This window comes from Myotis brandtii, unplaced genomic scaffold (genome assembly GCF_000412655.1).
Source record: "Myotis brandtii unplaced genomic scaffold, ASM41265v1 scaffold158, whole genome shotgun sequence".
Lineage (NCBI taxonomy): Eukaryota > Metazoa > Chordata > Mammalia > Chiroptera > Vespertilionidae > Myotis > Myotis brandtii.
Window position 1 is genome coordinate 1498585 of NW_005355753.1, and position 14074 is coordinate 1512658.

At 40.1% G+C, this 14074-nt stretch overlaps 1 protein-coding gene across 7 annotated transcripts in view; it reads right to left on the bottom strand.

The window, feature by feature from the left end:
* TNRC6A (trinucleotide repeat containing 6A) overlaps nucleotides 1-14074 on the bottom strand; it is an 89470-nt gene that overhangs the window by 30844 nt on the left and 44552 nt on the right. For all 7 annotated transcript variants that reach the window (XM_014536257.1, XM_014536254.1, XM_014536256.1 and 4 more), the window contains exon 4: nucleotides 8293-8682. In XM_014536257.1, the coding sequence (XP_014391743.1) occupies nucleotides 8293-8682 (390 nt within the window). The remainder of the gene's footprint in view (nucleotides 1-8292; nucleotides 8683-14074) is intronic.

The following is a 14074-nucleotide window of genomic DNA, read 5'->3' on the forward strand; positions in this document are numbered from 1 at the left end:
CATTTACAGTTGCAATACAAATACAATAATTAATAACTAATACAAGAATAAACTGTGTCACATACTCACAACTGTAAAACCTACTTTTGCCCACTCCTGTATATTAGGAAATCTTTCCCTAGCCTTTCTTTCTTGGAACAACTGTTTATTTATTTATTTTTTAAATATATTTTTATTGACTTCAGAGAGAGGAAGGGAGAGGGAGAGAGGGAATCATCGATCGGCTGCCTCGTGCACGCCCCACACTGGGGATCAAGCTCACAATCTGGGCATGTGCCCAGACCAGGAATCGAAACGAATCCTGACCTCCTGGTTCATAGGTCAATGCTCAACCACTGAGCCACGGCAGCCGGGCTGCAGTGCTTTTAACACACATGCTCAAGTCATGCCCTATACCTAATGAACCCACCACTGGGTTGTAGGCCTAGAAAATAAATGTAACTCACTATTAGGATATTACTAATAGGAAAATCAGTTCCTATTAGTAACACCATTTTCTCTCAAAGAACAACTGTTAAGCAGCAAAAGGTGATGGAACGAGAGAGAGTAGCAGAAAAAAATACTACTACAGAGACACCAAAAATGTATACATAATTCAACATAGATTTATTTTAAAGTTCTGTAAGTGACTGATTTTCACTCCCTGTTTAAGAATCATTTAAAAAAATATATATATGTAAAATATATATATATTTCAGAGAGGGAGAGAGATAGAAAAAAATGATGAGAGAGAATCATTGATCGGCTGCCTCCTGCATGCCGCCCCCACCAGGAATGGAGCCCGCAACCCAGGCATGTGCCCTGACTGGGAATTGAACCGTGAACCAGGTTGACGCTCAACCACTGATCCGCAATGGCTGGGCAAGAACCGTTTTTTTAAGCTGACATCTTTCAGTACCCACAGGAAATTAAGGGTATCAAAAAGCCAGTCCGTCATACTAGATAAAAAGAAATCAGCATGCCAGCACCTGAACTACCAGCAACACCACTCAGCACTACGGCCCATGTGCTTCATGGGCACTTCGTCACTGAGTCCTCGAAGCAACACTAGAGCACAGGCAACCGGCAACCGCCCCCCCTCGAAGTACCTTCTCCCCAAAGAAAAAAATAATCCCACTTATTTACTCATTTTCCTCATCTCAGTAAGATTTATCCTTGCTTCCTTCCTGTGCACAGCAAATTCAAACGTCACCAAGCCCCAAATTCATCCACTTTTCTCCAAATCTAAAGCAATGAAGCCACCATCATCGTCTCTTTACCGGCTATAGCAAAAGTATTTCTGTTGCCATTATTTGCTCTTTGGTGTATGTGTGTGTGCGTGTGTATGTGTGTTGCCACATCCATTCAGCAGGAATAAGAATATAAGATTGGGAATATCAGACAAAACCACCCAAGTTGAAAATAGAGGGAGGGACCTGGAATTTATCAATGAAACATCAGATGCATTCCCGTAACCAGAAAAAGATGGAATATTTGTCATCAGCACCACTAAACAGTCTTGTGCTGGAAATACTAACCAATGAAATATGACCCCAAAATGAGGTAAAGATAGTAGAAAAGAAACAGAAAAGATTGACATTTTAAAAATAATAGTTTTCCATATTCCAGGAATAATCAACAAGAAAATATAATGGAAAAAAAGAGCTTCATTGTAGCAGTCACAAAAAAACTATAAAGCAAGCTGGAATAAAGCTACAAAAACCCTTCAAGTAACATGTGATTGAATTTATTGCATGCCATATTGAAGGCAACTTGATGGGTACGGAAATTTTCTCAACAGGAACCTGTAACAATGTTTGAAGTTTAATCCAATTATAAGAAATTGCTAACAAGAATCTGTAACTTGATTGGGAGTGATTAAAAATTCATATAAAACAAGTGAGAATTTTTAAAAATCTCAAAAAGAAGAGTGGCCAAGTGGGAGGGGGCAGGAGACTTGCATCCCCTGAGTTAAACAGCACTGCCTTGCCAGAGCATCTAAGCACTTCAACTGAGCAGAGAGCGACCCAGAGGCATGCCAAAGGTTAGCTTCTTAAATCCATAGGAGAAAAGGAATGTACAATACTTAAAAAAGGTTTTTTAAAATGAGGCAATTTTCCAAATAAATCTAAGTGTTAAAAGAGGAAAACATGAAGTTATCAGCAAATGAGAACTTCTATACATAAAATCAAAGAAATTTTAAAAATGGCAAACTTGACTACTTGCCAAAAAAGTAAAGCTTTTAAAATGTCAACATACATCAAAAGCGAAAAAAAGAGAAAAAAAGTCAGCAAAATACACATTTTGCAAACTAACTCTATCATAGACCTTGAATTGCTAGTGAAAATTTCTCTCAGAATCTGGTCCCAACTTCGTTTGGAGGTGGTGGGTGGTCTAAATTCGCCTTCTGCTATGTATTCTAGTAAAATAAGGAGAGATGCCGACAGTAATTATCCGATAAAATTTCATTTTTTAACTTGGAACTTAACTTGATACTTCCAAAAACACTAAATTAAAAGACTCTCAAAATTGCATTTACCAAGGGTGAATCACAAGGACCTTTTTACTTATGGAAAACGTTGCAGCTTAACTAGAAAACGCAGAGGTAGGTGTGTGTGTGTGTGTGTGTGTGTGTGTGTGTGTGTGTATAGAGATACTAGTCTAACAAGCTGTAATAGAATAAGACTCCTCAGCAATCACAACTAAAACGTTTCCCAGTCAGACTATTTCAGAATTGGAAGAAGACAATCTAGTTCCTTACAGACAAGGAAGCTAAAACCCATCATTATAAATGATCTGGAGAACACATGTATAGAAACATGATTAAGTAGAAGATGACCATAAAACTCTTACAGGAAAGAGTAAGAAACAGTGCAGGTGGAGCAAAGGGCACAGTAGAGTTTTGCTGAGTGCATGCAAAATACAAAATTTTATACAATGCACTGCTGAGGCAACTAAGATTTGGGTGACTGTACTTCACTGAGAAACAGCTGAAGCCCAAAATGTCACCAGCATCTTGCTCTCGCACACAATTACCTCGATAGTGGAGCAGCGCGAGCACCATCCCTGCGAAAGAATGCAAGAGTGCACCACGCAGCACCTGCCCAGGACCACCAGTGAGCACGGGTGGGGCAGGACAAAGACTGCGGATAAGTCAAGTGATTTATTCAGGATGAAGTTAGAGCCAGGAAAATTCATATATTTTTCTTATTAAATTTTTAGCATATTTAGGTAAATATGTGCTTTCTGCCTTGAAGACTTTCAATCTCTCCAGAAAGGAAAGACCTTAAGAAATAAATAATACTTGAAGTTTTACAGTATTTCCAGAAAGTATGAAATGGTATCATTGGAAATACGAGAATCTTAGATGTATAATTTCGAACATCACTTACATGAGAAAGTACAAAATGTTTCTTTCAGTCATTCTAGCCTCTAGTCCAGGGTTTGGCAAACTTCTGTAAAAGTCCAATCAGTAAATATTTTAAGTTTTGCCAGCCAGGTGTTCCCTGTGGCAACTACTCTGCCAATGAATACTCTGTCACTGTAGCTTGAAAGCAGTCAGACAACAGGCAAAGAACTGGGGGTGGAGACCAACAGGCTACAGGCCAACCTCTGTTCTAGATTAAAGACAATGGTGATACCACAACTAAATGCAACATGTGGACCATGACTGGGTTCTGGTTTGAGAACTGGGGTGGGGGAAGTGGGGGACAGCTAAAGGGCATTCTAGGGCTGGGGCTCTAGACCGGAGGGCGACTGCCCCAGCCAGGCCAATGGTGGCAGCAGTGCAGACGAGAGAGAAAAGCTCAGAGACATTTGGAGTTAAAATCAGCAGGGCATGGTAAACCCATGACCTTAAGAAGGAAGAGGGGAGTCAAGCATGGTTTTAAGATTTCTACATGGGTGATTGGATGAATGGGGATGCCAAACTTTTGAGCAGTGGCATCAGGAGGAGAAACTGGCATGTGCTAAGATAATGAGTTCAGTTTTGGACAAGTTGAGCATGAGGGGCCTCAAATCAGCTGAAGACATCCAGACTGGAACACGGGAACCTAAAAATGGGAGTGATCTGAAACAAAGCTACTGGAAGGAATAAAACCTGAAAACTGGTCAATGAAAAATGAAAGGGCTTTAAGGAGAAAGTGATCAACAATAAAACATGTAGATAACTATTAAAAGTCTGTTTTTTATCATATTTAAAAGTAAAATCAAGCCTGTACTTGATATTCACAGATCAGTGAGTGACCTTGGAAAGAGCTATGTTATTAGTCAAGTGAGTAGAGTCAGATTACAAAGGACTGAAGTAGATTGCAAGTACAGGCTACTCCTTCAAGAACTCTGAGACAAAGTGGAGGAAAGAAATTCTAGAATGGTCTCAAGAGAATGGGAGTTTAAAGGAACTTATTTTAAAGAGTGACAGAGACTTGAGTATGTTCATAGACCAAGGGGAAGGTACAAGTTGGGCGAGAAATGGAAGTTACAGGACAGCAAGGATATGTACCACATTCATTGAAAAGACAGTGAGCCTGCCCGGTGTGCTCAATGGTTGAGTGCTGGCCTATGAACTAGGAGGTCATGGTTCGATTCCCAGACATGGCACATGCCTGGGTTGCATGCTCGATCTCCAGTAGGGGGGGTGCAGGAGGCAGCCAATTGATGATTTGCTCTCATCATTAATGTTTCTAACTCCCTCTCCCTTCCTCTCTCTGAAGTCAATAAAAACATAAAAAAGAAAAGACAGTGAAGAGCACAGGTGGATGAACAGTATTTTAATCTTTAAACGTCACTGGAAATTTTAATGTTAACATTTTTTCATTAATATTTCCCCCAAGTCTTGGTGTTTCACCATTATAGCTCAATGTCCCTGAGCTCCTTTAAAAAAAAGTTCTAAAGCAAGAAAGGGCACAAAGAGTCCTATACAAACACCTGCATGCCGCTCACCTTAAGAAATATACTACTCGCTTTAGTATGAAACCCCTGTGTAACCCTTCTGATTACTAGTATATCTCCTTCCTTTCCCACTGCATAACCAAGTGGTAACTTCTCAAAATGCTATTTTAATTCATCACTAAGCAATACATTATGCTGTTTTGTGTGTTTTATATTTTATATAAGTGATACCATACTGTGAATAAACAGAAAGACATTCTTGGGACAACCAGTAGAAATGTGAGTGTCCCCCTTTTGCTTAAGGGTGATCATAGTACCACCGCTGTATAGGAGACTGTCCTTATTCTTAGGAAAATTACCTGTGGAAGTACTTAAGATGAAGAGAAATGAATGTTTGAGCACACATGTATGTCTATATGATGGGGGGAGGGTGTGCATAGGTTAAGTAGTAACAACTGATAGATTTGGGTGGATGGCATACAGAGGTTCACTGTTCTATTCGTTCAATGTCTCTGTATTTATCATGTAAGCTCGATGATAAAATGTGGGTTGGGAACCCTTTGGCCCATAGGAACAATACTGCAGCCAGCCCTGTTAAGCATTGGTCCTCCACAAATTCCAGTGTCATTTGGGCAGTAGCAGGGCCTGATGCCTCATGGCTCTAAGGAATCAACTGCAAAAGGTCTCAGAGCATCAACTGAAACCGTCACTAAGTGTTTAAGCTCAGCTTGCAGAGTTGTTTGGTTTGACTAGCACAGGGTTCTAAAAAACGTGACATGAGAATGTAAAGATATTTCAGGCAGGGTACAAAAATCAGTACATTTACCCCTGGTCCCATCACTCCCTTTCACCTTTTACATCACTTACCTGCCAGCTCGTGAAGGCATTTTAGTTTGCGACCTCTGATTTATAAAGTACCCAATCTCATATAGGTACTGTTCCCACTCCCACACTGCACTGAATAAATGAGAACTGCATTATATGAGGAAAAGGGAGACACATCCAGCATTGCACGAACCTCTGACTACATTTCTATGTATGTACTGAATGTAGTTATTTAAATGTCAATTCTACTCCATTAACTATCTCTATTCAGCAAACAAAAAAGCCAAATGTAAATACAAATAGACAAAAATGAAAACAGATCGACCCCCACAATTCTGAACTGCATATAGTTCGCAACACAGAATGCCTGTTTCTGGGCCACTGCTTGTGCTGTGATGCTGTCCACAACACTGCTCCTCACAACCACCAGGCTAAATTAAGGGTTGGTCACTATATTGTTACATTAACCTTTCAGGAGCTGGGACAAAGTTAACTGTTTAAGAAGTCTTCCCTGATTCACAGATACCCAGTGGTCTATTCTGTGGCTAAAGTTTCTACAACCATTCCTAGTAGCACCACAAAGAAATTTTAATGTAAATGTGTGACATCTGCTGGTAGGTGGGAATTCACAAATGTTTACAGAGACAAAAGCACAAATCTGGCTCTCCTGCAGAATGCTTGTCCTCAACATCTGCACTCTAGCTGTTGGGACTAACTCAGACTGCAGTCAGGCAGCTGCACCCCCCTCACTTCCACCCACCCTGCACATGAATGCTGTTCACGCTTGTCAAGTCCTTTTGGAACAGGTGGGACACTTTTCCTTCTCAGACTCTTTTGAAGACATCTTCCTATGCCCACATCTGAGGCCTTCTTGTCATCTGAATGTACATCGGTAACGCTTCTGGATTTTTTGAACCATATCCCTTTTTGAGAAACAAGACTCTTACACTCCAGTTGTTTACATTTCAAAAACAGCTTTGTTCTTTCATTTCCCAAACTGAAAAATAATATATTCAACATATACCATTTTCTCAACTTACCACCCACTTCCCTGTTTAATTACCATACCACCATTGCTTAGCTTGCAGTAGGTACTCAAGTATTTATTGTAAAATAACCTCTCTTAAGGTTTTAACTGCATTTCTTATTATACTGATGACTCAATACATCTGCTTCCAATCTGACTTCCCAGATGAACTTGAAACCAACTTATCAATTGTTTAGCATCAGGACTGTGTCTAAAGCAGACTCTTCTTCTGAAAAGTGGAGGTCCTCTGTACAACTTTTGGGGGAGAGAATTCATCCAGTGCCAAATGTTCGGCACTAAGCTATTTGCTTTAACATGTCACTTAATTCAATCCTCAGAGCAATCTTACAGGTTGGATAGTGCTGCCTACACTGACAGAGTAGGAAAGAGGCTCAAGTGAGCTGAGTGATCTAGCCAAGCTCTCATGGTAATAACTGTCTGGAGGGGAGGGAGTATTAACTCAGGATGATAATTCAAGTTTTATCCTTTCCAATAACAATGTGCTGTTCTAATTACCTACGCTAGAAAAATTGCACTTTTGTCCTCTTCCTCCTTACCCATCACAGCCAGTATGTTGCCAAAGCACAGCATGGTTGTTATGAGCACAGCTTTGGAGTCAGACAGACATTGCTGAGTCCAGGCCCTGCTACTTATTAGCTGTGAAATACCGTAATACGTAGAGCAGCTCCTGCTCCATAGACAGAGCATAGAAAGGGACAGTGACATCTGCCTGGGACAGTAGAAAGGGCTGCTTGGGTGAGACTCACATACATGGAGCATGTAGGTGGAGCTAGGATACGAAAACCAGGTCCATTTGGCTCCAGAGACTTGATTCATTGCCAGTATGCTAGTGTTGCCATGTGTGGGAACCTTGATTCTCAATTCTCTATCTGGCCTGTGATAGAAGCTTCAAAATATTTTGAAAAGGGAATGGACAAAGCAACCAACCCTTAGAACCTATCAGAACAACATGCTGTAACACACAGGGCTTTGAGAAAATTGTAACCACATACTAGATGTACTTTCTGCCTCACAATCATTACTGAGCTGAGAAAAGCCCCTCTGAGGCAACAACCGAATGCATGTGCTGCTTGAATATGACTTTCATGAGTGGTAGCCTTAATGGCACATGGGTTACTGAGTGATCTAGGCAAGTTATTTCATGGCTTGGTGCCTCAGTTTCCTCTAATGAAAAGTGGAGAGAAGAACAGCTTACACCTTACAGGGTTGCTGAGGATTAAATGCAATAATATGTCTAACTGCTTAGAATATAACTTGAGGGGAGTGTTCAATTTTAGTTACAGTCGCATGATCAATTTTAACTCTAAGCTGCTTATTAAAATAGGTGGAACCTGGAGGGAGAATGATTAAAAGGATTTTTAAAGTAGGATGGGCAGTGACCTTACAGGCAACATTTCAAGACTCCCTATTCATAACTCCCTGTACAGATCGTTATTTTGCTACCCAGATACTAATGAATACAAATACATTACCCCAAAGCCATGAATTCATAAACCTGCTACACGGCTAGTGATGACAGCTGAAGTCTCGTAAGAAGCACCTTCTCTCACCTGACTGGGTTTTGCTGCTCTGCACCTCTCCGTTATTTTGTGGCTGTTGGTTTGTTAAAGCACTGCTTTCTGACTGGCTGCTTAACACTTTAACAGCAGATCCCAGGTTTGCTGCTATGACAGGAAAATGCTGACCCCTCTTTAGAAGCTGCTTATGTTCCTGGTGGCGGAATCGTGGTGGTACTTCACGAGGATACCGAGGCAAGGCCTGTGGTGGCTGCGGCTGCTGTGGCTGTGGCTGCTGTGGCTGCTGCTGTGGCGGCTGCGGCTGCTGCTGACTGTTGGCTGTGGCTCGTTTGGCATTATTATTAGTGCTGGTTGCTGTGGAAGTGCCGTTATTAGAGTTGGCAGGCTGAGGCTGGCTTACACTGGGCTTTATCTGTTCTGGCACTGATCCCGACAAAAGAAAAGGGGTGGAAAAGATTAGCCAGTAAAGTGTACCTCCATAGTTAGCCATCTAAGTAAAAAGGCACTAAGAAAAACAATCCTAAAGGAATGAAACTGTAAATGTGTGGGGACATCCTCATTCACGGGCTCCTTTTCCTAGGAGAGATCACTACCAGCAGTCATTTTGCCTTCTGCTAATTCCCTATCCAGCGAGGTCATGGAGACCACTGCCACTCCTGGGTCCATGACAGCTTGTGCTTACGATCCCTAGTCCATCTTATTCTCTGACTGGAGAACAAGCACTGATTATACAACTATGGAACTCACAGTAAAGTTTTGGTAACCCTAAAAGAATCCTCGATTCCCTGGTAACTGTTCTTAACCTGCTTCATGTTTAATGTATTTGGCCTCTATTTTTCATCTTTGGAAGACAACACAACACAAGAACAAGAGTAGAAAACAATCTGTCGCCCTGGCCGGTGTGTCTAAGTGGGTAGAGCATCAGCCTGATCACTGAAGGGTTGTGGGTTCAATCCCCAGTCAAGGGCATATACCTGGGTTGCAGGTTTGGTTCCCTGGCTAGGACACGTGCAGGAGGCAACCAACTGATGTGTCATTCTCACATAGATGTTCCTCTCTCCCTCCCTCCCCTCCCCTCCCCTCTATCTCTTAAATCAACGGGGAAAAATATCCTCAGGTGAGGCTTGAAAATGGAAGGAAGGAAGGAAGCAAATAATCTGTCTGTTTCTTTACAAAAAGGCAAAGTTAATGTTTTTGTGTTAAAATGTAAAGTCTGCATCATACTGAGAACAGGGAAGTAAAGAGAAAGATAACAGGATGAAATCTATGAGACTAATCAAAACTGGAGAAATAAATCTCAGAAGCAGCCATCTGTCTACTGTATGAACAGTCAGAAACTACAGATAGTGGATTTTTGAACTCCTAGAAGAGATTAAATAAGTAAACAAACGGACAGAAATGCCTTAAACCAGTTAAGGTATGCCCAATCTCTAGAACTACATGGAGACAGCACGGTACAGGAACTTCTGGACGAGATGGACCAGGTTTCCAGCCCAGGTGGCCTTCCCTAAGCTCTGTGCCTTTGGGCGAGGTGCAGGAAGCTAACTGAGCTCATGGCTCGGGGATAAAACTGTGCAGGGCTGTCCTTAGGTTACATATGTGGATTGTTCACAGGGCACCAAACACAAGGCTATATATAAACAGTGGCACAATACCACCTTCAACTTCTGTAGCAGCTTAATGTTTCTATGAGATTCTGATGCATCTTTACAAATGCCATTGTCACATCAATAAAGTGAAATGTCTCCACATGAGTTGTGAGGACACAGAAAACTGTTCAAGGGTTAAAACCTCCAGGCCTGAAATTAAAACAGCCAAGACTCACTAGCTGGGTTATACCTGTCTTTCTCCTTGTGTATATAGTACAGTCTTGTTCTAGTATCCAGCATAATGTAAACACTCAGTAAACAGAAGCTATTACTGTGGCCCAAATAAAACAAGTGTTTATTCAAATGCCAACAGTGTGTATGATGCTGTGATAAAGTGTTGGTCACCTGTGTTGTTTCCAATAGTCACCAAATTTCCACTTACACACCCTCAGTTCTACAGCCTCCTCTCATTTAACAATCTAGCCCCACTAGTGTTTCCTTTCTCTGAAAAACTGATGGATTTAGATTATATCACTAATAGTTTTATAAAAATATGTTTTTATTGATTTTTAGAGAGAGAGGAAGGGAGAGGGATAGAAAAACAGAAACATCAATGAGAGAGGAACATCACTGATCCGCTGCCTCCTGCAAGTCCCCTACCAGGGATCAAGCCCACAAGCTGGGCAGGTACCCTGACCGGGAATTAAACAGGTGATCTCTTGGTTCCTGGGTAGATGCTCAACCACTGAGCAACACTGGCTGGGCAACACTTTTTTTTTTTTAATATATTTTATTGATTTTTTACAGAAAGGAAGGGAGAGGCATAGAGAGTCAGAAACATGGATGAGAGAGAAACATCAATGAGTTGCCTCCTGCACACCCCCTACTGGGGATGTGCCCCCCAACCAAGGTACATGCCCTTGACCAGAATGGAACCCGGGACCCTTCAGTCCGCAGGCCGACGCTCTATCCACTGAGCCAAACCGGTCAGGGCAACACTTTTTTTTTTTTAATTCCTCACCTGAGCATATTTTTCCCACTGATTTTCAAACAGAGTGGAAGGGTGGAAGGAAGGATGGGGGGAGAAAAGAGAGAGTGAGAAACATCAATGTGAGAGAGACACATCAACTGGTTGCCTCCCACATGTGCCCAACCGGAGTTGGGTATCAAAACCATAAGTGAGGTATGTGTCCTTGACTGGGAATTGAACACACAACAATTTGGTCTGTGGGCTGACACTCTAACCTCTGAACCAAACCAGCCAGAGCAATACTAGTAATTTTTTAAAAATATATTTTATTGATTTTTTACAGAGAGGAAGGGAGTAGGATAGAGAGTTAGAAACATTGATGAGAGAGAAACATCGATCAGCTGCCTCCTGCACACCCCCTACTGGGGATGTGCCAGCAACCAAGGTACATGCCCTTGACCGGAATCGAACCTGGGACCTTTCAGTCCGCAGGCCGATGCTCTATCCACTGAGCCAAACTAATAATTTTTAACATATGATTTTGGCCTCTTATTTTAAAAATATATTTATTGACGTCAGAGAGGAAGGAAGAGGGAGACAGAGATAGAAGCATCAATGATAAGAGAGAATCACTGATCAGCTGCATCCTGCATGCCCCACACTGGGGATCGAGCCTGCAACCATGACATGTGCCCCAATAGGGAATCGAACCATGACCTCCTGGTTCATAGGTCACTGAGCCACACCAGCCAGGCTCCTTTCATTTTTTTTAAGGCAACTGAAAAGCCTCTTATTAATAATCATTTGGGCCAAGTACATTCTAGGTCTAATTGCTTTATGTATGAAATTTTTGTCTCCCAAACAATTGAATGCTCCCAGAATGTAGCAATAATGTATATTCCTTTGTCATGAAAAATATAAGCCATTGGATATTCTAAAGTACCTCTGAAACAACAAAAAAGTATATGTAATTATAAAATTCTAAGAAAAAGAAAACTTTAACCCAGCTTTTACATACTTAGTCCTGGGACTCAGAGTGGTATTTGGCACATGAATATACCTGCAAGTGGTACAGCTACCCTCTACTAAAAAACAGGCTTGCCTGTTACTTTATTAAGAGAAAATGATGGTGACAGCAATTTAATACCCAAACAAGATGATATTTGTGTGAGAGAGCAATAGGGAAATGTTCTTTAATGCAGTCAAGGAATCAGAAGATAACCTACATAAAACACTGAATGGCTCACATGAAGACATGTGAGAACCCTGACACTACCTCAAAAGTGACTGGGACTTCGGAAGCAGGATGTACATGCCACCCAGCAACTCCACTCCTACGTCAAACAATTGCTGTTCTTATCAGTCAAGTGCCACAAGGAAACTAAGGCTGAGATAGGTACTCAGTTCTGGGGCTAGAAATAAGTAAAAACATTAAGACAAAAAAATAATGCAGAAAAAAATAAAAACATTTAAGACAATGCAATTATTAATTATAAAATAAAACTAAATAACCTGAAGTTAAATCTCAAGCGTAAACATGAGATGTAGTAGTAAAGAGCAAAGGAGAAACTAACAGTGTATGTAGGTGGAGTGGAGGGCAAAGTTGCTGGGTAATAACTATAAATAAATACTATAAAATTTATTTAAAATACTGGCTATTTTGCATGTGTAGTTAAAACAGGATAATTATATCAGTAAACATGCAAACCACTGGAAGAAGAAAAAAACGAAAAAAGAAAACTTGATCCATTAAACAGATATAGAAAGTGCAACAAAAAGAACTATCCCAATATTGTCGTTAATAAATGTGCATGTGTTAAATTCACTTGCTAATTAAAGCTCTTAAACAGGAGTTAAGAAAATAAAAATCAAACTTAAGGAATTTACTTTGCAAAAATTGCTCCTGAGCCCTAGCCGGTTTCACTCAGTGGACAGAGCGTCGTCAGCCTGTGGACTGAAGGGTCCCAGGTTTGATTCAAGTCAAGGGCACATGCCTGGGTTGCGGGCTTGATCCCCAATAGGGGGTGTGCAGAAGGCAGCCAATCAATGATTCTCTCTTATCATTGATGTTTCTATCTCTTTCTCCCTCTTCTTTCTTCTCTGAAATCAATAAAAATGTTTTAAAAAAATTGCTCCTGAAACAAAACAATGCAGGGAAACTGGGAGTTGAGGGGTGGAGATAGGGATGTAGAAACAGATACTACCAAGAAATGCTAACAAAATTTAAAGAAAGCAGCAGTAATATCAGATTTTTTAAATTCAAGGAGAAAAGCATTATAAAGGATAAGAGATATTCTGTAGTTATTAAAAAACCAATTGAAAAGATATAAATAGCTAAGTACTTTTATATATCAAACCTTAGTCTCAAAATATGTAAAACCAAATGGAGACAGAGAAAAACTGAATAAAAGCAAAACAATATACTTTGAAAACAGATAACACCTTTTTGATAAGTACCCAAGAAACAGTAATAAAAAGTACACACGCTTTCTAAAGAAAACATCAACAAACTGCAAAAAGTAGAAGAGAGATATTTCTGAATTACAATGCAATCACAGTAGAAACAATAAAACTAGCAAATAAAATTGCCTTAAATAAATTTTGAGTTAAGTAATAAGTACCAAAACTGCAGGGTTATTGAGAAAATAACAGCAAAAACAACATACATAATAAATTTTAAGATATGACTAAACCAGTGCTCAAAGAAAAATTCATAGCCTTAATTATTTTCAGCAAACAAGAATGAATATAATGCATCCAACTCAAATTAAAAGCAAATCAAAGGAAGCAGAAAGGAATTAGTAAAGATAAAACAGAAATTGATGACTTTAAAAGTGAACCAATAAATCCAAGGCATGGTTCTATGGAAGAATAAACTACTAGTTAACCCGATTTTTAAAAATTTAAAATAGAAAATATTTTCTAAAATTAAAATATTTCTTTAAGCTCAACTCTATAAATAATTTGAAAAGCTCGAGGAGGGAAGCATTTAACACTGATCTCAGAAGAAGGAGGAAAATGCACAGATTAATTAGCATAGGAGAAAGTTATAAAATCACCAATCAGTATCAGATGGTTTCAATGATCAATATAACCATGCATTCCTTTTTCTCACTAGCATACTTTTAAGAAACAGCATAAGATGGAACATAAACATAACAGAGTTACCAATAAGTCAGACAAAACTGTAGTACTCACACACACACACACACACACACACCCTCTCTCTAAAGAAAACATCAACAAATTGCAAAAA